Raw genomic sequence first — 25,298 nt, 5'->3', positions numbered from 1 at the left:
TTTCTGAAGAAGCCAACTGCCAATGGATGACCATTCTAACCTAATAAAGTTGAGTTTAAAAAACAAACAGCATCTTAACCATCAATGGATTTTGCCTTGAAATATTAGTATCTTATAAATCTATTTTGGATTTTCCTAAAATAGTTGTTATGTCTTTTCATTGTCAATGCCTTATTTTCTTAAATTTTCCAATAACAGAAAAACCCAGAAAATATTTTCCGCAATGGAGCCTTTTGATATTGTGACAAACACTGAAGAAAATGTGAAGAGTCAGTAGAAGTCCTTTGTGGTCAGAGTCTTCTAGTTCTAGTACATTTCTTTAATTTACTTTTTCTGGTTTTATTTATTATCTTTTCAAGAGAAAATCAAGTGCGCAGTGGCTGATTCTCATTTCCCCTTTACCTAATTATAGATTATTAACATAGATTCTTTTGAACAAACTATAAGCATTTGACCATTGAATTTTTGTTGCTTAAGATTATTTCAGCCATGACGAGAGTTATAGTTCTGTAGCTTATATTATTCTTTGCTCTTGGTTTCTTTCTCTTACCTTTGGGCAGAATTTCTTACAACACCTGATACAACTTTTTCTTCGGATTTTGCAATACATGAAGCGCCTCTATTTTTTCCCTTGGCAAAATCAGAATTATAAATTGCAAAAGTAAAATAAAATACTTGAATTTTAAATGGACTCGAGCAGATTGAATAATTATTTGAACTGTAAATTTTAAATGTAACAGTAAAACTTTTCAACTTGGCATTTGAATAACTTCGATTATGTTTACTTGGTTGGATGAAAAAGTTACAGGCGGCACACAATTTTTCTCAATTGAGAAATATTCAAAATAGGAGGGTAGATTGTATCATTTTTAAAAGTTTAGATTCTTCCACTTCCTGTTCTTCTTAAGCACATAGCTAAATACGTCTAATTCATCAATATTGATTGCTTTTCGGGCATTCCCGTATTCTGCACGTAATTATTTCGAAAGTTCTATCAATCAAAGAATTTGAAATACGCAGACAAAAATTAAACCCATAAATTATAATAGTGCATAAATTTTGTTCTGGAGAGCTACAATTATAGAAAATAATAAGTTTAAAATAATAAAAGAAATTTCACAAATGTTACTTTACTCTGTCCATAATAGGATATGAAATTTAATACCTAATAAAGAGTGCTCCTAATATAATTAAATATTAAATTAATTAATTATATGTAATACATAATTACGGATTAAGTAAATATATTATTTTTATTAAAATTTATGTTTATCTTTAAAATTTGATCAGTAACAACTGACAACCCTAAATCATTTTAATTTATATTAATAATTAAAAATTATATATAAATTTATAAACAATTCAAATTAATAGAATGATATATAAATTTTAAAATTCTACTGATTGACAATCTATAATTAAAAAATAGATTTAGAGTATCAAGAACCGCACAATTGTCCATCTATCAAAATCGGTATTCATCTATAATAATAATAATAATAAAAAAACATAAGACAACAACATCAACAGAACATGCCATCCCTGGCTAAGTCGCGAAATGCAAATAGCAAGGATTCTTCCTTTCATGTCCCTATAGCGTGATAGGTGGAATATAACTTTTATTTTATATTTATATCCATAATTGTTCTACCTAAGCCAAGTGTGAAACCCTTATGAAAAAGGAGGCTTTTGTAACCACAATATGGGCAGCTCAATCCATTAACCCAAACACAAACCTTTATGATCAACTAATATTATAAGATTCTTACAGAATAAATACTTGAAGTTCACACAATTATTTCTTGAAGCCTTGAATGTTTGTTCACATCCAAAAATACCTACCTATCACACTCAAAAATATCTAAGCTAACACTCATATTTGCCAATTTCCAAATTGATTTTGTCTGTTTGCTTTCTTACCCCTCTCATTATAAGTAATCTCTTGTATTTATAGACATCCAAAAATAATCTCCAAGCAAACTTGTTCATGGAATATTTTTAGCTCGATTTATACTAAGTTTAAGGATTTATATTGAAGTCAATTATTTAATAATCCGTTCTAAATGAATGATTCAATCTTTATTTAAGTCTGACTTAGACTACTATTATGAAAATTAAAATTAACGGTTTCAGCTCAAAAAATGTGTACAAATAGTAAATATTGTTTCTAACTTAATTAAGATTTTGAATTAGAGTCTTGATATATAATTACCTTAAAATTTTTAAAGTAATATTTGGTTCAGAAATATTATGCAACTGATAGTTGTTTCTCAGCTTTATTAAAGTATTTGATAAATACTAAAAAATCAACAACTGATAACTGATTTAGTTCTAATAAGCTGCTGATTGTATCAACTTTATTTTATACTTCCTTCTTATCAGTTGGATATTATTATTCTTCTTAAAACTTATTAACAATAATTTGCTTTAAATTGATCTCACATAATTAAAATTTTATATTTTATAATAAAGAATAATTATTTTAAAATTAATTTTAATAGTTAAATAATAATAATATTTATAATTATGGTATTTGAAATTAGAAAGATTTTTTTAGCAGATCTTAAATTTCTATTTTAAAATAATTTTTTAAATATTTTTAATAATAAATATAATTCGCTAAAGAAAATTAACTATAATATTTTTAATTATTATAAATTATTTTTATTAAATTATATCATTGAATATAAATATAATAAAATAAAATATATTTAACAATAAATTATATTTTCAATGGTCATTTAACATACTAACAATAACTGCTAATAAATTTTTATCAAACGGTTTAATTTATCAGCCATCAGTTACCAGCTATCAGACACTGATTATTAATTGTATTGATCAAATAGACTCTAAAGTTACATAAAAGTTCCGCAATATCAACATCTCAATCAAACCTAAAGAAAAAGGTATTTTATGATTGTTTAATATTATGAAATTATAGTGACAAGATGTAAAGGCTGGCTATCAAAAGAACATGGCATTTATCAAAACAATTTTTATTTATCGAAAAAGAAAAAAAGGAATCATCAGGACATGCCATCCCTAGCTGAGTCGCGAAATGCAAATAGCAAGGATTCTTCCTTTCATGTCCTTATAGTTTTGATAGGTGGAATGTACCTTTGGTTTTATACTTTTACTGAATTACATCCATAATTGTTCTGCAACAGTAGTTTTCTTTATATTTTTGTATTATTCATTTTTAACAGGAGAAGATCAGAAATGCCTGCGTGAGAGGAAAAGTAAAGGCATCCAACAGACATTATCACCATAAAGATACATATTCTTTATATTTTACTCTATTTATAAGAGTGTGTTCAATATTTCACATATTCATATTCTATCTGGGACTTTTTAACTCTTAGGAATCTCATCTCTCTTAATTTTCAAAATAATAATTAAAAAATATACATCTTCATATCTATAGCATATATATTTTTTAATGAATTTCAAATATAAAATGAATAAATTCAAAAAAAAAAAAAGATAACACTGGAATTGTCTATTTGAATACGGAAAATAATAACTAGTTCTAATATGTTAACTAATGTAAGAAGAGAAATTAAATTTGTATCATTTGATCTTCCACTTGGGCTTTGGGTCTTAACTACTGAGCTACCCCGGTGGATTATTTGTAGCATATTTTTGTCACTGTCGGATAGGCTAAATTTTGGACAACACATATATTGAATTAATTCAGTAAGATAATAACATAGTTTTTCCAAATCAAATCATCTAATAATCCACACCTTAAATGGGTATCTTATCAAAGCAGTGATGCCTTTTATCAAAATCACATGAAGTAAGCACATATAGGTATGGACATGATCTGCTAGTGACACACACTATTGGTTGCCCACGAAGATCATATTATTCTCAGAAGAAAAGAGAGAATCAGAACCACATTTTAAAAGAAAATTAACAAAAAATGCCCTTATTTCTTTTGGAGAATTCCAATATTAAGATGGTATAACAATCAAATTCATATTGTACTAGAAAGAACCTTCCTAGAAGTAGAGATATGTTCCATGGTTTTTTCAGTCAATCACTATAGATTTATGAGGTCAAGTCCACGTTGTAAAGCATTCATGTTAACAGCAACAATTCCATATTATAATCCGCATTCCCTATATCACTATATATAACTTATCAAACTATCAATATTAGACCAACCAAATTTGAGAATACGCCAAACATTGGTATTAGTTTAGTGTTTGACATTAGCTAAGTTAAAAAGCCATAACGACGGTAGCTCTCAAGCTTATATATGGAAGACCCTAAGGAAGAGAAAGGAAGAGAAGATGTTCGCTATCGAGGCGTTCGAAGGCGGCCATGGGGAAAATTCGCAGCGGAGATACGAGACCCTTCGAGGCATGGAACAAGGTTGTGGCTAGGAACATTTGATACCGCGGAGGAGGCTGCTCGTGCATATGATAGAGCAGCATTTCACTTGAGAGGTCATCTTGCAACCCTTAATTTCCCTAATGAGTATTACTCTCAGGTGATGGGATCATCCCCTCGTCCTCCACCCTCAGTCTCTTCTTCATCATCTTCTTCATGCACTGGTAATGTTGGTCCAAGGCAGAGTTCTGAGAGGGGAAGTTCTTCGTCCTCGTCCAGCGGACAAGAAAGGCAAGTTTTTGAGTTTGAGTATCTGGATGACAAACTCTTGGAGGAGCTTCTTGCATCAGAAGAGGAGAAAATGAAACGGAGACGAGATTGAGAAATTTTGTCTTTGATGTCTAAGACTTTTTACCTTATATTTTAGTTCTTGGTTTACTCGATGATCTTGAGCTTAATACCTCACGATCAACTTTCACATATATCATAAGAACATCAATAAGACTCCCGCATGGAATGCCTTAGCTAAATATATATCAAAGCTAAATATATATGATATATGAAAAGTTACATAATATGAAAAGTTACATACATGGCTTTCATTTAGCACGGTTTTTGGAGGTCAATTACTATACATGATAAAGTAAATTAATTAATTCAAGTTGCTGCGATGATATCTTAAATTATGGCATAGCTGCATTTCTTATATCAAGCAAAGGGTGTGCATATATATAGATATTTGCCTATTATTGAATTAGAAAAAGCAATGTAATCAGGGAAGAACTCAGATTATAGAAATTGAAGATAAAAACTCCATGCATTTTATGAGATGGAAAAATTCATGAACAAAGAACGTTAGTCCTTGAAATGCTAGGGATATTGAAAACCAAAATGAGGTAAAAACATTATATATCATGCTTTAGTACTAATGTTCGTCAAACTTATTGTAGATGAATCTTTTACTCTTTCTTTGACAGGGGAAAAAGATTAAGATAAACAAATGCAATTTCCTGAAATGTATGGATACACGTATTGCCTCACGTGCCAATTACTGTTGCGAAAAGGTGTGTTCTGTTCTCCACTTTGATTAGCATGAGAAAAAGAATGAAATGTCTTTTCTTGTTTTAAGACACATGCTATATATGCATAAAATGCTAGATGTTTGATGCTTCGAGTTTTATGTACCGTCAGGGTTTAAAGCTTCATGCATGCTATCAAGAGGCTTTTGATGCGTTCTCAGAATTTCTTTTCCTTTCCGTTATTCTTATCCATTTTACGGCCAGCGCAAGAATTGAAGGATCGGTCGACCCTGATATTCTATACTTATATAAAACTAGTAATATTATTCGATTATTGAATCAACGGCCTTGCTGCTTCAGGCTCTGATACCTGAAAACGATAGTAACATCAGGGAATGAGTATGATATCGGAGAGCAGGCACTGCCTTGTTGAAGTAGAGGTGGACTCGGGGACAAGTGACGGTAAATTAAAGCAGAATCTGAATAAAGCAAATCACATCTCTTGTTACCAAGTGTCATTGTGTTCAAAGGAACAAGCCATCTAGAATCGATCAAAAGTTGGGAATAAAAAATTTAGATAATAGAATTGTTGATTTGATATGAAGTGCACGAATGCTATCTTTAATGGCTTTGTCTGAAAGATTATGTCAAATGCATCATGTAGCTAGTTCGCAAGCACTATAAGTAACTCTTAGCTAAAAGCTTCATAAGAAATGGAATCTTGGTTCTTAGGGAATCAAGTTGATATTACACTATTCTGAATCTTCTTCCTCAATCGCTCAGCAAATTGCAAGAAAAAGTAGAAAAAGAAATATTAGGTTAATATACATTAGAGATGCTCTTCTCAAGATATGATATTGCATTCTAGCTAGAAAGATGATTCATGGTTGGTATTCATTAACCACACATAACAATATGTCAGCAACTTGTTAATTAAGTTGCCCCTGTATTAATTCTCCACATGTGTGAACTATTGAAGGATGCCATCTTCTTGATTGTATTTATAAATTCTCTTAGAAAAATAATAAGGAAGAATCCTTTTCTTTTTCTTCTAGTAATCATCATGTTATTGAAAATTTTAATAGGGAAGAATCTTGCAGCAAACAAGAAACTAAAAGAAAAATGTTGATTTGATTGGAAATTATTTATCTAAAAGTGGAGAAAGTAATATCATCATCCTCTTGTATGCTGTATTGCTCCTTATACATGAATATGACAATCCAAAAATGAGACTGACTGCAGATCGGAAAATCTCCATCAAGCGTTGTCGCTCAATTTAATTGATTCTTCAGCTTTGCTTTCTTGTAATATTTCATATGACATCAACCATATTTTTCATTGTATAGATTAGACAACAAATCCAGGATAACAAAAATTATGAACTTGGTTTTTCAATCGCTACAGGATCAAGATCATAGTACTTGGTCTTTCAATCGCGACAGGACCAACATCATAGTTTAGTCATTTGATGAATTATCAATGTCTAGAGACAACTGTATTCAACGTTCTGTAATCTTTTTAGCTGGTTTACTATGTATAAGTATGAGCCCACCGTTCTGCAACTATAATAGTGGTTTTTTTTTTTTTTTTCATTTTTTTTTTCCGAATTATGTTCCGACCGCAGTTTGAATAACTCATAAACATCATCAAATCCCTACAAAAGAAGAATCCATTACCACTAAGCGAAAACTAATGTATCGTGTGCAGGAAAAGTTGTTTTCTGAGAACGAGTTTAACATATCATATTCGCTATTCCTCTACTCCACATATAGCTAAACCTTTCTAGATACATACAGGGCAAGATCTTATACACGAGAAGGAAACTAATCCAAGATTTCATGAGACCAGCTATAGTAATATTCTGCTGTGTAAGATTGCAGCCACCTTTGCAATGATTAATGAAAGTGCACAGAAGAGGTATGAAGATGCAGAGAGCTATATAGAGCAACAGAGGGAGTTGGAATAGCAGTACTTCTTGCTTACTTAATTATTATATCACTTAAAAGTGGCTGTGCTTAATAGTTGGTTTCAGTTTATTCTGTTGGTTGGTGTTTCAGTTATTTTGAACTTTGTTTATCACATAATTCTTTTCTTTACCATGTAAAATGCACTGCTAAAAAACAATCAAAGAAAAAAAAAAGAAACATTAAGGTAGGAGTATAATGCGCCTTCTAGAATAAGGACAAATTTTAAATATAGAGAGATGTGATAGGACAGTAATACTACCTTCTAGAAAAATGCATATCATTATCCAAGATCTCTGTATTTTCTTGGAGGGAATATGCATTGAATTCCATTCACCAGAAAAAGAAAATGAAGAAAACGAGGTTAAATCCACATACACGAGAAGCATAACTTCGTTGAAAAGTAGTTATAATTAATGATCAATTTTTGACACAAGATTCAACATTCATTCCAATTTCAGGACTTCGAACAGACTTGTGTGTACAAAACATCATTTATTGACAGTTCAACAATGTACAGAGTTTATTTAGTTGGTATCTTGACTGTGTTCCTGCAACCTCAAAAATATCATGTCCCCAAGGTGGGTTTTGCATGTAGAATAAAAAAGAACCCTGAAATGAGTGATCTTCTTGTCACAAAGCAAAATGCTCAACACCATGATACACAAATGTATAAGTATTTTTAATGTAATAAGATAAAGACAAAAGTTACAATTACCATTTATAGTTAAAAGGATGCACAAACTTAATTAACTCTTTAGGTTCCATTCATTTCTTCTTGTTCCTTTGCTCTTCTTGCTCTAGCATTTCCTCCAGCAACCTATCATCCAAGTACTCGAACTCAAAAACTTGCCTTTGCATTGCCGATGAAGAGGAAGAGGAAGAGGAAGCAGAAGTATAATGAGGAGCAGAAGAACTACTACTAGCACCGGCATTACCACCGCTGCTGCCGCTAGCAAGAGGGTATTCATTAGGAAAGTTAAGAATGGCCAAGTGACCTCTCATTGTATAAGCCGCTCGATCATAAGCTCTGGCAGCCTCCTCTGCAGTGTTAAATGTCCCCAACCAAACACGTGCGCCCTGGCGTGTAGAGTCGCGTATCTCCGCTGCAAATTTGCCCCAAGGCCGCCTTCGAACGCCTCTGTACTTGACTTCTCCACCGACTTTTAGTTTATCCTCATCCATGGTTGTTTGTATTTGTAGTGTAACTGTCTGGTATTCTTTTTATTGTTTCTGCATGGCTTGTGAAGTTTATTTATACGGTTAGGAACAGGGCATAGATATGTTACTCGAAAGGAAAAAAAAGAGAAAAAGAAAAGACGAAGATGAGAAAAGCCATCTGGGCTTAGAAGGATTTGAAAGTCAAAACAGGATTAATGCACGTTGAGAATCTTGTGGGTGTAAATCAATCAAAGAAGAAGAAGAAGAAGTTTCAAATAATAGAAGTTTTTTTGAGGACAAGAGTTGGAGTCCAATGCACCTGGATGGTCAAGGTGATGGCTTTCCCTTGAGGTTCTATTTGTATAAGCAAAGCCCTTTCCTTTTTTATTTTTCCTTTTCACTTTTCCTATATTCTGTCACTTTTGTGCCTTTTTCTCTCTTTTATTATGTACTTGGAAAAAAATAATAACAGAATCAGAATTCTTATTAGCTTGATTTGTTTGAACTAATTCTGACCAGAATAAATTTTAAAAGAAAAACTGCATCAATTTGAGGTTTCAACTAGTTCTTTCCAGAGCATGTTAAAAAGAATTTACTAATGAGTTACTGTTGAGCAGTATTTGAATGGTTTCAAAATTATGAGTTCATACTCCAATAATAATAATAAAGTTGAAAATCATGTGATTTTACTCAAATATAAAGTTCTTTTATCAAAATAGTATTTCATATTTCTATATATCTTTTACCACGGATTATTAAATCAACTCATTCCTTTCAAGCTTTTTTTTTTTAATATATATATATTTATAGCTTGCTAATCTAAAGTGTACACTAAAAATTTCAAGAAAAAATCTAATTATGATTTATAGATACCTATTTATGATATAATCATTTTTATTAGGTTTACATATCTAATCGAGAGATTAATATTGTGATAATTGACTAGAGTTCTGTCCAAGCTAGCTATAATTTTATCAACATTTTGCAGCGAATAAAAATATGCATTGTCATATTCAGTAAAAATTACTATGGTAAAAAAAATAAATCGCTTTAATATGAAAAGCATATTTTTCTGTGCATATTTGCTAATAACAAGTAGGAACCGTAAAATATATATGAAAATACATCACAGCCTAACGTAAGGTTTTGTACTTTCTTTAAATTAAACTCCAACTTCTCCTTCAAAAGTTCAAAGAAAGAAAAAAAGGAAACAGTTCACTTTAATTGGAAGTGTTTGATTTCAAGTTGGTTTCCTTAAGAACTTTAAGATGATTAAACTAAAAGTCTCATGACATGACATAACTACAGAGTAATTAGAATTAACTTTCATTAATCCAACCAAAATCTGTGTTTAATTGTTATTTTCTCCCCCGAAATTGTGATGATTTCCTATAGACAAAACAGTAAATAAGGAAGACAAGCGTAACAGTGTAACTTGCCCGTGACCGGAGCAAGTCTCATGCAATTAGGGAAATACATAAATTAAGATTAGATTTATCGATTATTTTATGGGAATAAATTAATTGCTGTTTATGAAAGAAAGTATCGTTGGATTGATTATACATTTTGTTCTATATACTCAGAATAATATGTTTTTTATGGAAATAAAAAGTTTTATTTTAATTCTTTTTCTATAAACAACTTTTCATTAATAATTATAGGGGCCACACACAAGAGTTCAGTTGATAATATCAAGATTGAACTATTTTCGCAGTTTAGATTGGAGTTTTAATAAAATAAAGAAAATAAAATTAATATAAAAGATTTCCTGTAATGAGTCACTAATATTATTATTATTCAGAAAAGAGAATCGACAGATTTCATTTATTATAAGCTATTGACTATTTCTGAGGTCATTATTACATTTGTACATCATTACTATAAATTAGATAACTATTAATAGATCTGTACAGCAATATTATCGGTAACATTTTTAAAATTTCTACTCACTTGATTCCAAATATTTAATTATAGGACCATTTTATTTGGATCAAATAAAATTATCTTAATAACAACGTAGATTTGTGATTAATTTTAAATGATTAAACTGCACTAATAATTGAAAATAGACAGAAGTATCATTAATATATTTGGAGGCAAATAAAGAGAAAACTCTCCTTCATTTTCAATCATTTAATATCTTGCATTTTCCATGCGCAGGGACTTAATAATTAGTATTTGCAAATTTATTTAGTTTCACACATGCATTAATTATCAAAATTTTGATATATCACTAAAGAAAAATCTCTAGGTCAAATCCTAAAGTCCTAATATCTCGATTTAATGTACAAACTAATAAGAGGGTTAGGCATTTTTATATAATAATAATTAAGATTAGAGTATCAATTTTAATTATATTAGACCAAACTCGATAATGTCAAAATCTTAACCTAATATATTCTCCGAATATTTATTAAGGAATTGCAGTAAGTTGAAGATTAATTGTACTAAGTCAAGCCCTGAATTAAATAGGTTGCAATCTAAAGATATTGCATATTGAGAGAATTTCATAATTTATAAAAATATAATCACTTTAAAATATTATTTCATAATCACTTGGAAAATTATTGTTTCTTATTTAATTAACATAAATGGAATCAAAAAAGAATAATAAAAAAGTAACAATCTAAAACTCTTATCTCACGATCGCATGAAAAATGAATATTAATTAAATTAGGTTAAATGAAGTTGAGTAATGACACTCTAAATCCCTTATTTCATAATCCCATAAAAATTTATATTACTTAATTAAATTAGATGGAGTCGAGTAAGGACATTCTGGATATTTTATTTTACAGTCACATAAAAATTATTATTAATCATTTAATTAGATTACATTTTCGATCAAAGACATTTCATATATTCTTATTTCACGATCATATGAAAAATGGATATTCCTCACTTCAATTAATTAAATTATATGTAGTCGAGCTAGGGCACTCTAAATCCTTTATTTATTGATCAAATAAAAAGTTATATTACTTACTTAATTAGAAAATATTAAGGACACTATGAAATCCTTATCTTACGATCATATAAAAATTAATATTTTTAATTAGATTAAATTGAGTTCAACAAGGATAATTCGAAACTCTTATCTCACAATCACATAAAAAATGAATATTTATTACTTAATCAGATTAAATAGAGTCGGATAAGGATACTTTAAACCTTTACCTCATGACTATGTAAAAAATAATTAAATTGAATCGAATAAGGACACTCCAAAATTCTAATTGCATAATCAAGTGAAATATTATTATTACCTATTTAATTAAGTTAATTTGAGTTGAGCTAGGCCAACCTTTATCTCACGATCACGTGAAAAATAAAATTTTCTTATTTAATTAGATTAAATTGAATCGAGAAAGATAATTCGAAATCTTTATCTCATGATCATATAAAAAATGAATATTCCTTACTTAATTCTATTGAATTGAGATGAGCAATTATCATATATTTGACAAAAAAAATCTTTATACTTAATTAGATTAAATTGAAACAATCAAAACTATTTCTATGTTTGTGTAAGAGATAATTGTTTGGTGTAATCTATATAAAATGGCTTGAAAGCTACACCACAGTCAAGTCATAATTTATTTCGACTCAAGTCAAATTCTAATATTATTAGATTGCTGTTTAATTAAGCCACTCATTTATTAAAGTATAATAATAGATAACAGTAATTTTTTTTTTATAAGAATGCAGCTATAATTTTTTTGATGGGGATGCAACTGTAATTTGAGTTGCTTAATATATCGGTAATCAATAAGTACATTTATGAATGGATTTTGAAATTAAAATATCCCTAATTCTCATTAAATAAATATTAAAATGAAATTACATCATTATTTCATTTGATTTGGAGCAATTTAACCGTTAAGTGTTTTTCTTAATGATATAATGTAATGGCAAGAAATTCAGTTATTATTTGTCTATTTTTCAAGCATTTAATGATATAGTGTGATGGCAGGAAATTCAGTTTTTGATAACCCAACAACACAATTATTGTAAATTTCCATGCATATCTGTCAAAAGGGTTTTGTATTTTATCTCACCAATTACTAGCTTTCAATCAATATACGAAAAGGAAAAGGCTGTAGAGATGGTCCGTATGACATAACATATAACAAATAGGTAAAAAATGGTAAGACATGGGAAATGAAAAAGAATAAGTCAAAAAATTAACATAATTAAACAATTCGATTTGATTCTTGATAGTGCTTTAGAATTGGAATTTTGGCCAAATGCAAAACAAATTTCTTTTAAAAAAGAAAAGAAATTATATTCTCTAAAGTTTCACGAGCAAATAGAAGGCATGTGTGTTGCTCGATACAGTTATAAAGGGGAAAGCATCTTTCTGAAAGAAATTAATTGGATCATATGGGGTAATTTATAATGCCTCGTTCAAATTTGACCAGTATCACAAAATTAAATGAAATATTCTTATGTTATAAATAATTAAATGATTCTATGTATGTAGTTTGCAGACTTATAGGTACTTTCTGTGATCTAAAGTATAAACAGTTGGTATTATCAATAATCAAGCAGGTAAGGTAATATATATATATATACTAGATTAGTAAATTATGTTTATATTCATTTTAAATAGTTATTTTTCTTAAATAATACTTGAACAGTTATTTTAGTGTAATAATTCTAGTATGTAATTTTTATGTAAAATCTTATAAATTTTATATATTAAAATTTTTTATATAAATTTCTTAAGAATAAATTATATATATAAATTTAATTTAATATTTATAAATTCTTATTAAATAAACACATAAATATATTAAGAGATTAAATTTTTATAAATACAGCAAGTCTATCGTTAGATGTAGATACTTATATATTGCTATTTATTAAAAGAACACATATTTAAAATTTAAAATGAGAAAGAAGAGACATATTTCTGTTATACTTTCCCCTGGAATGATTTATGTAAAGGCCATTTTTGATTGATAAACTCTTGAAAATATTTTGAGATAAAATAATAAAACATAATATGTGATTACATTTAAATTGTGTAAATATTCATTTCTTAAGTCACAAAGACTGAAGAAAGAAAAAGAGAGGGAGAGAATAAAGTGGATGCAATGAATGTAATTATTAGCTCATTTGTATTCATGATGTAAATTGACAATCTATTGAATTATTCATGTAAGTGGGATAATATGATTGATTGATTCATTTGAAAGTAATGTATAGATATTGACCCTAGGCTATTTATGTCTATTTCCATAATCTGATTTGCTAGGGCTACAACCTGTTTAATTAATAAATAACCTTAAATAAATTCTTCAAACATACAATTAAAACAGCTCTAAACTCATTTCTAAGGATCTTCCACATATAAAGCATATTATCTCATTTCTTTCAATGAAAAGGAAAGCAAAGACATACTCATTCAGGAAAAGGGTAAAAGAATTTCTAAACTGCTCTGATTTTATGGCGATTGTGTTCGTGTTCTCTGCTCTCTCTCTATACTCCACTAATATTATTCAACCTTTTTACAACCATAATGTGTGAGAATTCTTATACGTATATATCAATATTTTACATTTTGATATTGAATGATTGACACATGCTTTATTATTTAAAACTAATTGATATATATTAATCATCTATCCGTTTAGTATATAAATAAAAATAAATATTAGATAAAAAAATAATTATATATGCACCAAAACTTAGGCACTATTGGAATGTTCTGTTTTTTCACTTTATATATATTTTCTTAGGCCATCAGGAGCAAGAGTTTGAAAGGTTGGAAACGCAAGTTGACACACTCTATTACTTTGAGTCAAAAGGCCATTTGCACTTGAAATAACTAATTGGATCTGCAGATTTCATGCCTAATCCAAAGCAATTTCTTTTCTTGTCAAAGATTGTGTAAAACCATCTTAGCTTGTAATTGGCCATGTTATTTAGTGTATATATCCAGAGAATGGAACTCTGCCACGATTCAATTTTCATGGGACTTTGAAGTTTGTTTAGGGTCCTCCATATTAGGTGTTAGTTTTCTTGTAGAGTGATGACTTTTCTCGATTGCATAAAATTAGAAAACTTCTCTCTTAATCTATATATATCTTTTTATTTATATATTAAATCATACTGTGAATTTTATATAACAATGATGAATATTTGTGTTACAAGAATTCTGAGTTTATTACATCTTATGATGGAAATATATACATGCTGTAATTCTGAGTCTTCTTCCTAACAGATACTTCTGAGTTTTTGGGGAAAAGGTGGAAGTTACCTTTCCTGCATTGCAGGAAAGGATGCTCCATTTTCTCCTTGGTCAGGGATGAATGGTCTGCACAAGCAACCTAGCTTGTGCAGCCTCTGAGACCAAAAGAAGCTGTTATTTTCTGTTTTCTTCAACACTCCCCCTCAAGGTGGGTTCGAATAAGTTTATCGAGCCCATCTTGCTGAGAATAGAGTAATGAGTCTGATTGTCGAGAGATTTTGTGAATATGTCTGCTAGCTGATCTTGACTCTTAATATAAGGCGTTTCAATTTCTCCTTTCTGGACTTTTTCTCTGATAAAATGGCAATCCACTTCGATGTGCTTAGTTCGCTCGTGGAATACTGGATTGGACGTTATGTGACGGGCAGCTTGGTTATCGTAATGTATTTTCATAGGTTCTTCGCTTTCAATCTTTATATCCTTGAGAACTTGTTTGATCCAAATGAGTTCACTAGCTGTGGATGCCATTACATGATATTCGGCTTCAGCACTTGATCTAGCAACCGCACTTTATTTTTTACTTTTCCATGTTACCAAGTTTCCTCCGACAAAGACACAGAAACCAGTGGTTGACTTCCTGTCACAGCTTCCAGCCCAATTTGCATCAGAAAAACCAACTATGTTAGTGGAGTTGTTTTTCTTCATCCAGATTCCTTGACCGGGAGTTCTCTTGAGATATCTAAGGATCCGGTCTATGGCTTCGAGATGGCTGGGGCGAGGAGCATGCATGAACTAACTTACCATACTAACTGCAAATAAAATGTCAGGTCTAATGACAGTCAAATAAATCAGTTTTCCTACCAGGCGCTGATAATGCCCTACGTTGGTTAAAGGTTTTCCATCTTCAAGGTTGAGTTTGACTTTGGTTTCCATTGGAGTGATGGCCGGTTTAGCTCCTATTTTTCCTGTTTCCTTTAAAAGGTTAAGGGTATATTTCCTTTGAGATAGGAATAATCCCTTGTCATATTTTGCCATTTCTATACCGAGGAAATAAGAAAGTTGGCCTAGGTCTTTGATATCAAATTCCTTTTTTAGGCTCTGTTTGACCTCTTCTATCCCCTGATCATCATTACCTGTTATTATGATGTCATCAACATATACTAGAATAACAATAGTATGTTTGTTAGTGTGTTTAACGAACATAGATGAATCCGATTCACATTTATTGAAACGAATGCTTAATAAAAAACGGCTGAGTTTGGCGTACCATGCTCTCGGGGATTGTTTCAGGCTATAGATTGCCTTCTTTAGTTTACATACCAGGGAAGAATCTGAGGTTGACTTATGTCCGGGAGGTAGCTTCATGTAAACTTCCTCTTCTAGGTTTCCTTGTAAGAAGGCATTCTTGACATCCATTTGGAACAGATTCCAACCCTGATTGATTGCTATTGAGAGAAGCATTCTGACCGTATTCATCTTAGCTACAGGAGCAAATGTCTCTTGATAGTCAACCCCATAAGTCTGGGTGAAACCTCGGGCTACAAGTCTTGCCTTGTATCTTTCAAAGGTTCCATCACTATTGAACTTGATTTTGTAAATCCACTTACATCCCACGGGTTTTTTATTTTATGGAAGTGGAATAATGCTCCATGTCTCATTCCTTTCTAGAGCAATGAGTTCTTCTTCCATAGCTTTACACCAAGTGGGGTCAGTGTTGGCTTCATAGAAGTTAGCGGGTTCAACGAGTTTGGAAATCTGACATAGATAGTTGCGGTATTGATTAGATAAGACATTATAGGAAATAAAATTCTGAATCGGGTATGTTACCGAATGAGACACATAGTCTCTAAATTTCACAGGAGGTCTGGTTTGTCTGGTAGATCTTCGCAATGCAATTTCTTCTTCTGCTACTTCTTGAGATTGGACCTCTGGAATAGGATTGTCTTCCTCTAAAGGAATTAGCCTAGAGACGATAGGGACTCTCGCAGGTCGGAAGGCCACATAAGAGAGTTGCGGAAATAAGGAAGGGGGGGGGCAGAATCTCTTGGTGGGGAGTGGTGTAATAGGGATCATTCTCACAAACCCATCATGAGAGACCTAGGTTTTATGGGTCACGGGATCATAACATTTGTATCCTTTTTGGGTGGAGGAATATTCTAAAAAGAGGGTTTTTACAGAGCTGCGGTCTAATTTATGCTGACGCTTTATATGGACATAGCACACACAACTAAAGACTCGAAGGTGACCTAAATCTATTTGACGGCCTTTGAGAATTTCTAGAGGACTCATGTTTTTTAAGGTGATAGAGGGTAATCGATTGATGAGATAGGTGGCAGTTAAGAGAGCATCCGACCAAAAAACAGAAGGGACATTATTTTGAAAAAGAAGGGTGCAAGTGACATTGAGAATATGTCGATTTTTGCGTTCAGAAATACCATTTTGTTCGGGAGTATTAACACATGTGGTTTGATGCAAAATTCTATTTTATTTAAAGAAACTAGAAAAGTTGTGATGTACATACTCCGTACCATTATCGGAACGAAATATTTTTAGTTTTGCATTATACTGGTTTTTTATAAAATTAAGAAATTCTTGGAATCAAGAGAAAATTTCATTTTTTCCTTTTAATAAATAGATCCATGTGTTACGAGAGTAATCATCAATGAAAGTGACAAAATATCTAAAATGATTATAGGCAGTAATGGGGGCAGGTCCCCAAACATCAGAATAAATTAAATCAAAAAGTTTTTCTGACATACTGGAAGATAAGGAAAAAGGCAATCGTGTGTGTTTAGAAAATTTACACACATCACAATTACTCGAGTTTAAATTGTAATAAAATAACTTATTTAGAGCGGTAGGAGGGATGCTCACTATCTCATTGCATGAGCATGCCAGGGTGGTTGATATAAGGCATTCGCGGGAAAGGACTATGAAGGTAGTAGAGGCCATTTTCTAAGTGTCCTTTACCAATCGTCTTTCCTAATTTCGATCCCGAAAGAGGACGAAGATGGTGAGAAAATGACATTGCAGTTCAAATTTTTAGTAATCTTACTAACAGATAACAAGTTAGAATTAATTCAGGCAGAAATAAAACATCATTAATGTTGCAATTAAATAAATTTGTGGTGCCATGGCCATGAATTTTGACCTTGTTCCTGTTTGCTACGGTCACATGATGGGGATCCTTGATGAAATAAATTTTGTTTAAATTTGCGGGATCTCAAGTCATATGTGAGTCAATAATCCATGTATTTAGATAAGATTTAGCATTATGAAACATGAATCGAACTCGACCCTTGGTTGTCTTGACGGACGAATCCATGTGGTTCTTGAATCAGGCTTGAGTCAGCAAATGGCTCATTCGCCTCGACCGCGTGGGGGCTGACGTGGGCCTGATGGCTGTGATGGGCTGGGACTGGCGATGAGAATGGGCACGGCTGCCTGCCTCTGGGGGAAGTGAAGAATGAGCACCAACGGCCACCCATGAGACCATAGATCATTGGGTGGTCGGGTCTGCTGATTCATTCGGGTGAGTCTCGAGAGCCGTTGAGTCAGTTGAGAAAACCACAAAATTCGGGTTTCTGCCTTCGGTGCCCGTCATATTTTTCGGCTAATATGACGCGCCATTCGAATGAGCTCCACACCACCCCTTTTCTTCCGCCTCCTTCGTTCCATTCCTCTCTCACGCGGCCCTCTCCTCAATCTTACGCGGATGTCCATGCCGTGCAGCCATCGATGATGATTGCAGTGCGGTGGTTCATCATGGGCGCTCGATGGCGGCCCTCCTCGGCCCTCTCCCGCTCTTCTCCCCGGGTGAGTGAGTGGTTGTCCGTGCTTTCCGATGATCCATTCATGTTTCCGGTTTCTAGTCTAGAGTCGGATCGCACAATTGATACGACGGCGGAGGCGAGGAGGATCCGACTCAGAGCTTTGTAGTGGCTTGAATCCAAGCCTCCGAGGTAAGTGTAAATCAAATCTTGATCCGCCCTTCTTTGGAGTTCTTGGATCATTAGACGGAGGAAGGTAGTTTATAACTCTTCCCATCTAGTTAATATCCACTGTGGGATTTTTAGTCCCACAGTGATTTGAAAGTTCCTGCTTTAATCCGAAAATGTGAGCAAAGTTGTTTTGATGCTCGTAAAGGCCTTTTAGTTTTTCCCAGATTGCCTTTGATGACTCCATGATATACGGTCCTGCTCCATCCATTAGTGAGCATGGACATGACTGGTCATTAGTGCGCCACTCTCGTTGCACCATCGTCATCATTGGAGCCTTACGGAATTACGGGTTTGGGTTTTTGTTTATTTCCGAATGAAACCTAATTTTTTCTCGCTACTAAGGGCAATGGAAATGGATTTTGACCACTCAAAATAATTTTGGCTGCCTCGCAGAACAATGTTTGTGATTTTTGTGGTTTCTGAGTGAGCCATTTTTTAGGCTTGAATTTTTGTGATGATGGGGTAGATGATGACTGGTTTTAGACCAGCTCTGATACCATGTGAATTTTATATAACAATGATAAATATTTGTGTTATAAGAATTCTGAGTTTATTACATCTTGTGATGGAAATATATACATGCTGGAATTCTGAGTCTTCTTCCTAATGGATACTTACCTTGGTTTTGGGGAAAGGTGGAGAAGTGACTTTTCCGCCCGGAAAGGATGCTCCTCTCCCTTCGTGTCGAGATCCTGCAAAACCACTTGCCTTCAGGATCAGATATTTTTCTGTTTCTTGACACATACTCTGATTACTGAAAAAGAAAAAAAGCTACAATAGTTAAGTATTTTAGAAATTGAAAAAAGGCAAAAATAAAAATAAAGAGATTATTATGTATTTAGTAAGCAAGCATCAGAAATTCATCGCGCTAAAATGGGGAGAAAAATAACAAAACAAAATGATTGGCTTTGTAGCCCGCGCGATCTCTTATTGAATGGGAACAATAATGTGTGTGGTGGGGATGTCCCTTTAATTCTCTGAAAACAAAAACGATGAAAACATGAAGATGAAGGAAATTAGCGACAGTCACGCATATAAATGCCAAAATGGCACCAACTTCTTACTATTATATGACTGTCATCCACACTCGCTCAATTGTGAACTTTGAGTCCTAATTTTCTCGCCCATTTCAAGCATATGCTTATATGACTGTGCTTTTAGCTTTGAAAAGTGTTTCCTTTTTATCACATTTGTCAATCAGTACGGAAGTATTGCATGTGCTGTCTGAAATATAATCTAGTTTGATTGATGAGTTAGTAATAAATTCATAGGGAAGGAACATAGAGAGTTAATGAATGAGAATTTATTAAATAATATTTGGAGTTTAAACATTTGTTAAACAGATGATTGATTTGTTATACAATAAAAACGTGGAGACGACCCATTTTCTTGGAGAAGAGAGATGCACAAATACGAATTCGGTGGACTTGGGGAAAAATAATTGGACTTAAAGGGCTCTCCCTATTTCTCCTTTTTCTTATCTTTTTTCCTTCGTTTCTTAACTTGTTACAGAAGCTCCATACCTCAATATAATACACTCTTTTCTTACAAAGAGAATCTCAATATAACTTCCAATAACAAAGTAAGAAATTACTTTAGTCACATGATTCTTAGATTACGAAATTGTGAATCTTTGATTCTTCATATTTATACCTTAAGCAATCTCTTGAAAAATAAGCAAATTTTTTAGTATTTTAGGCTCCTTTTGTTTGGCAGAAAATATTTTTGAAAAATTATACTGTTTTTAGGAAGAGAACTTCATGATTTTTAAAGGGCTCGGATTTTTTACAAACTCATAAAAATAAAAACAAAAATTACATGCAAGTCAACTAAATATGTAGATTAATAAATATATTAATAATCATCAATCGCACTTGACGACCTCTAGCCACCAGAAGTTAGTCACCGAATGATAAGTGAAAAAATTAATTTTGCCATTTTAGTATAATCTTTTCATGCTAAACTGGAAAAATAGAATATTTAAAAAATTTATATTCTATGGAAATAAAACTAATAATTTCAGAGTATGTCAAACCCCATAAAAATTAAAATATTTTGATAGCCTGTTTTATTGATGATTATTTTCAAATTCAAGTTATTTTTTATTGAAAGAATAGAAGTTTATATTTTATTTAGAAGAAAAAAAAAAGAACTTAATCTGGAATCCTTTTTAGAAATTAAACCATGCTCATAGTCTAGTAACGATTAAATATGGAAACGACATGTAGAAAAAGAAAAGATAATTATAGTGTTTGCCTAAAAAGTGAAAGAGACTATTTTATTTCTTTAAAAAGTATTATTTTTCTATTTATTTCTCCTTCTACTCGAAGGCCGTTCTTTTTTCTTTTTTGATTTCTAAAACTTCTTCTTCTCTTTTCAGATGGGTTCTAATGGTCATTGGGCCATCCAATATTATCTTAAGGGCAGTATAATTGAGGATAGCCCCGAAAAAGTCTTAGGCCAAAATTCTGGGAAATATGAAAAGATAAACCAACTGGGCTATTGTGAGAATGCAAAAGGCTTTTCTTTTGTTTTCAATTTTACCTTTGGAGTTCGGACTACTGATAAGAACATGATGTGGACTTCATGAATTAATAAATAAACTCATTCATATTACTATATACAGACATAATAATTATTTATATGACTTAATACCTAAATGCCTAAAATTTTTGTGGATATAGGAAGAATGGTAGTTTATTTTATATTTATTTAATATTTAGAAGTTCAGCAATTGCTGCCTCACAACAATTGGTGTCAAACTTATCAAACTCAGAAACAATAAATATTCTTTTTAAATAAGTCTATATAAAGTCAATATTCTTAAGCATCTCCGCTTATTTGCATAGCTATAATAAAATATTTAAGTCTGACCATCATTAACAGAAATTCTTAGAGAATGGTTACAAGGAAATTACTTCATGTTAATTAAGCCAAAAAAATAACAAGAAAAAGAAAAAAGAAAACTACTTAATGTTAATCATAGGAAGATGAGCAAAATCTCCGCAACAAAGGAAAAACTTGGTCAATTGGCTAAGATGCGTAGATCTGTGGTTAATGATTATATGAAAATACTTAAACATGCGACTAATTTATACACAGAATCAATGATCCGAAGCTGGTCAACTTTTGACTTGTTTAAACTCGTGATAAAACTACGCAAGAGTAATGAAATGTAAAGTGAAAACGCATTACACGGAATTATGGACAGCTTCTGCAGCACGTGACATCACATGCGCATTGCGTTGTTAATTGTTTGGTAAACGTTTGAAGATAAACGATTAATTTTCAGTTCATCACTCAAAGTATATAGAAAAATAAAATAAAATGCGAGTGATAATTTGGCACAAGTCACGTGCCTGCATCTCCTCCGACGTAAGCATCAACGTGATCTAATTTTTCTTACTGGACCCATTGTAAACGTGGCAGTCAGATGGCAAAACTAAACCATAATAAATTAATTTCAAATTATCAAATTTAATAAAAGACTAATTTCCATAAAAACCGAAAGAAGTCAAATCGGAGTATGAAGGGCGATGATAGGAGTAAAACTTTTTGACATCTTATTTACAAAAATATTACTGTATTAAGTAAAACGAAAAAATTTAAAATTTAAAATTTAAAATAACAAACATTTTTCTAATTCAATGAGATTAATTCTTATTTAACATAAAAATAATATAATCTAAAAAACTACAAAAAGAAATAGTATAATTCAAACAATAAAATTAGAGAAGGATAAATTGAAGCTTGCTAGCCAAGCACTAATTGGAAGAACAAGTTTTTTTTTTTTTTCTTTCAGATTTCGATTTTCTCATCTTTCTATGTCGGGAACTCCTCCAACGACTGAACTGCCTAATGGACAGCTGTTGCCTCCCTGCCATGAGTCAGAATCTATTTTTATTTATTTCTACGATTTATTGTTTCAATAAAGATTACTACTTTTCATCAGCTGCAGGTGATTAAATTGAGCTGTAATTATGCGGTTATATAAATTGCTTAATTGGTCTTATAATGCCTACTGGATAGAGCCCTCAATTAAGATTAATGATTAATAATCATATATACTTTCATCTATGTGTAATTAAACATAGCTCTAATTATTTGGTTGTATAAATTGTTTGACTGAACTAATAATGCCACTAGATAGGGCAATCAATTATTGGGTCAATTTTACATTATTCTAGAAATGATATGGGCTGTTTTTCATTTTTAACACAAAATGGTATCATTATTTGAGGAAAGATGGGTGTAGTAGCAAGCTGAGCAGCACATAAACCAATATCTCTGAATATTTTATATAAAATTAATATGTTCTGTATGCATTGATGTTTTGGGTTCTAGAACCAGAATACTTTCAACTTCCAAGTCATTTTTGACTTGCAGACCAAGCCAGACTTTGGTAGGATGAATTAGTTTTGAAAGCTTGGAACACAGCATAAACTGCTGATATTGACCAGAAATTAAGAACATTTTGTAGAAGATGAACCCATGGAATAACTTTTCTCCACCAAAAATCAAGAAAATCTCGAGTTAACCAAGCAAGAAGTATTTGTACACACATATATAAACGGACCAATTGAAGTCTGAGCAAACAAGAAATGAACATGACCCAATTTCACAAAAAGAAAATCAATATATGCAACTTGGTCTTACCTATTTAGCAATTTGGCAAATATTCTTTCCTTAAGAAAATGTTTACGTGTTTAGATTAACTTCATCTTTTCTTGAATTGATCTATTTTTTCACAAATTTCATGCTTTTCTTTTCCAAACATGACCTGCCCCTAGTTGGTTCAACCTCCACATATTATGAAGTGATCAGTTCATAAAAGAAATCGAACCCAATAATAAAATGAGACAATAAATCCATCACGTGAAAGCAATAGTTTATCAACTGAGTTTTCAAGAACATTCAAAAGTCATACTGATGTGAAACCAAGAGTTGCAGAAGGTCTAAAAAACGAAAGGAAAAAAGAGCAAAGGCAAAGGGAAGTTTCTTTGGCAGAAAGGTCTAAAACATACAGCAACAAGCTTTGACTGTGGAAAACGCACACTTTTTAAAAAAAAATTCTGACCCAAGTATTCTCTTCTGTGTCTTTCTGCAAGTTGTCAACACGCAAGTATGGAAGGTGGTCGGTCCTGCTTTTATTATGTCCTCTTCTATTTTAGATTTATTTCTACAGATTTGACTTTCTAGTGTGTATAAATGATATCGGGATATCTTCTCCTTGACTGACAAATTTGGACCCACCAAGAAAAAATTTTATCTGGGAATTCAAATTGGAGAGGAGGGAGCGAAAGAGCCACAAGGATGTATAATTTTGGCTTATGAACTTTTTCGAATTATTCATTTTGCTATCTGATCTTTTTTCGGTCTCAATAGCCACCCGAACTGAGTATTTTTTACCATTTAAATCCTTCTTTTAGTAATATGTAGAACGCGTATTAAATAACTTATCTAAAAAAGTAATATATGTAAAACACACCACCTAAGAAAAAAAATATAATTAAAATTGCTAGTTTTCATTCCATGTAAATAAAAAGATAAAATTTATAAAAAAATATAAAATACTTATATATCACTTATTTATATTTGCCGTATGCTCTCTCCTTTTTTCCTTTAGGTGTTGCTTTCTGTTTCCTTTTCCTATGCTTTTTTCTTTCTTTTAATTTTCTTTTTTCATATATACAAACACAAATGTTTTTTTAACAATGGTTGCTTCCTAAGCGTCTCTCATCCAAATACAAAAAAAGGCTATATGTTGAATAAAATGTATTATTTTTTATTGATGAATCATCTGTGTATAAAATTTGAAATTTAATTTTAAATCGAAACCCATAAAAATAAAGTATCGAAATTTAATAACGTAGATGCTTTTGGTTACCATAATTGCCTAATTCTTCTATATACTGAAATAGATTCTCTATCTTTAGTTCTTCTTATTTATTTTCTTTCTTTTCTCTTCTTTCTTATATTTTTACCACCGCTATGTTTTTAGTTTTTTTCTTGTAACACAAATCCGCAACTATAATTGAATTCTTCAAAAATATTTGCTTCTTTTATAAGTCTTTTTTTATTTTTGCTGCAGGAATCTACTTTTCTTCTTAAAGAATTTATTGAAATTGTATATACTGACAACTCTATCAATTCACCTCCACTATTTAGTTCCATCATTCTTCATTACCTCAAAGTCTCAATTTCCTACCTTTTTTGTATTCTCGCAAAATGCAGAGACAATTTTCCATCTCACTCGCTTAGCAATTCGCTTATGATTTTGATAAAATTGATCTTTCTATACTTTCGCTTGTGATTCTAATAAAAAATTATAGAAAATTTAAAAAGTAATTTTAAAAGAATTATAAGAATTTAGAGTTAGTTTTTCTTTTTTTCTTGACAAGCTTATTTTGGATGTACATTAAAGAGCTTTTAGCATATAGCCATTGTCCCTCCATACTTTTGACACATCGGCCTCTAACGTTCCTCCTTTTGATTCAATTTGTAGGAATTCACACACTTATACGAGCAAAAAGGTTTTAAGTAGTAAAAAGAACTAAGTTTAGGTGGCTACTGAGACAAAAAAATGTCAGGTGGCTAATTGACTAATTTAAAAAAA

The 25,298-nt window shown here is 31.5% G+C and overlaps 2 protein-coding genes and 1 long non-coding RNA gene across 3 annotated transcripts; 2 read left to right on the top strand and 1 right to left on the bottom strand.

Annotated features, from left to right (window-relative positions):
- The first annotated feature begins 4,171 nt into the window (after positions 1–4,171).
- Positions 4,172–5,010, top strand: LOC8276176 (ethylene-responsive transcription factor ERF098). The gene has a single exon (XM_002529245.3). The coding sequence runs from the start codon at positions 4,268–4,270 to the stop codon at positions 4,721–4,723; it is 456 nt and encodes a 151-aa protein (XP_002529291.1). The 5' UTR covers positions 4,172–4,267; the 3' UTR covers positions 4,724–5,010.
- A 276-nt stretch (positions 5,011–5,286) lies between these two features.
- On the top strand, positions 5,287–5,985 carry LOC125371046. Its single transcript, XR_007217233.1, has 2 exons — positions 5,287–5,405; positions 5,533–5,985. It is a non-coding gene; the product is annotated as an uncharacterized LOC125371046 (long non-coding RNA).
- A 1,817-nt stretch (positions 5,986–7,802) lies between these two features.
- Positions 7,803–8,738, bottom strand: LOC8285190 (ethylene-responsive transcription factor ERF096). Its single transcript, XM_002529246.3, has one exon. It carries the CDS (start codon positions 8,507–8,509, stop codon positions 8,093–8,095), a length of 417 nt encoding a protein of 138 aa, XP_002529292.1. The 5' UTR covers positions 8,510–8,738; the 3' UTR covers positions 7,803–8,092.
- Between the last annotated feature and the right edge of the window lie 16,560 nt (positions 8,739–25,298).

The sequence above is a fragment of the Ricinus communis genome, chromosome 9 (assembly GCF_019578655.1).
Source record: "Ricinus communis isolate WT05 ecotype wild-type chromosome 9, ASM1957865v1, whole genome shotgun sequence".
NCBI lineage: Eukaryota > Viridiplantae > Streptophyta > Magnoliopsida > Malpighiales > Euphorbiaceae > Ricinus > Ricinus communis.
This window is presented reverse-complemented; position numbering and strand designations above follow the sequence as displayed.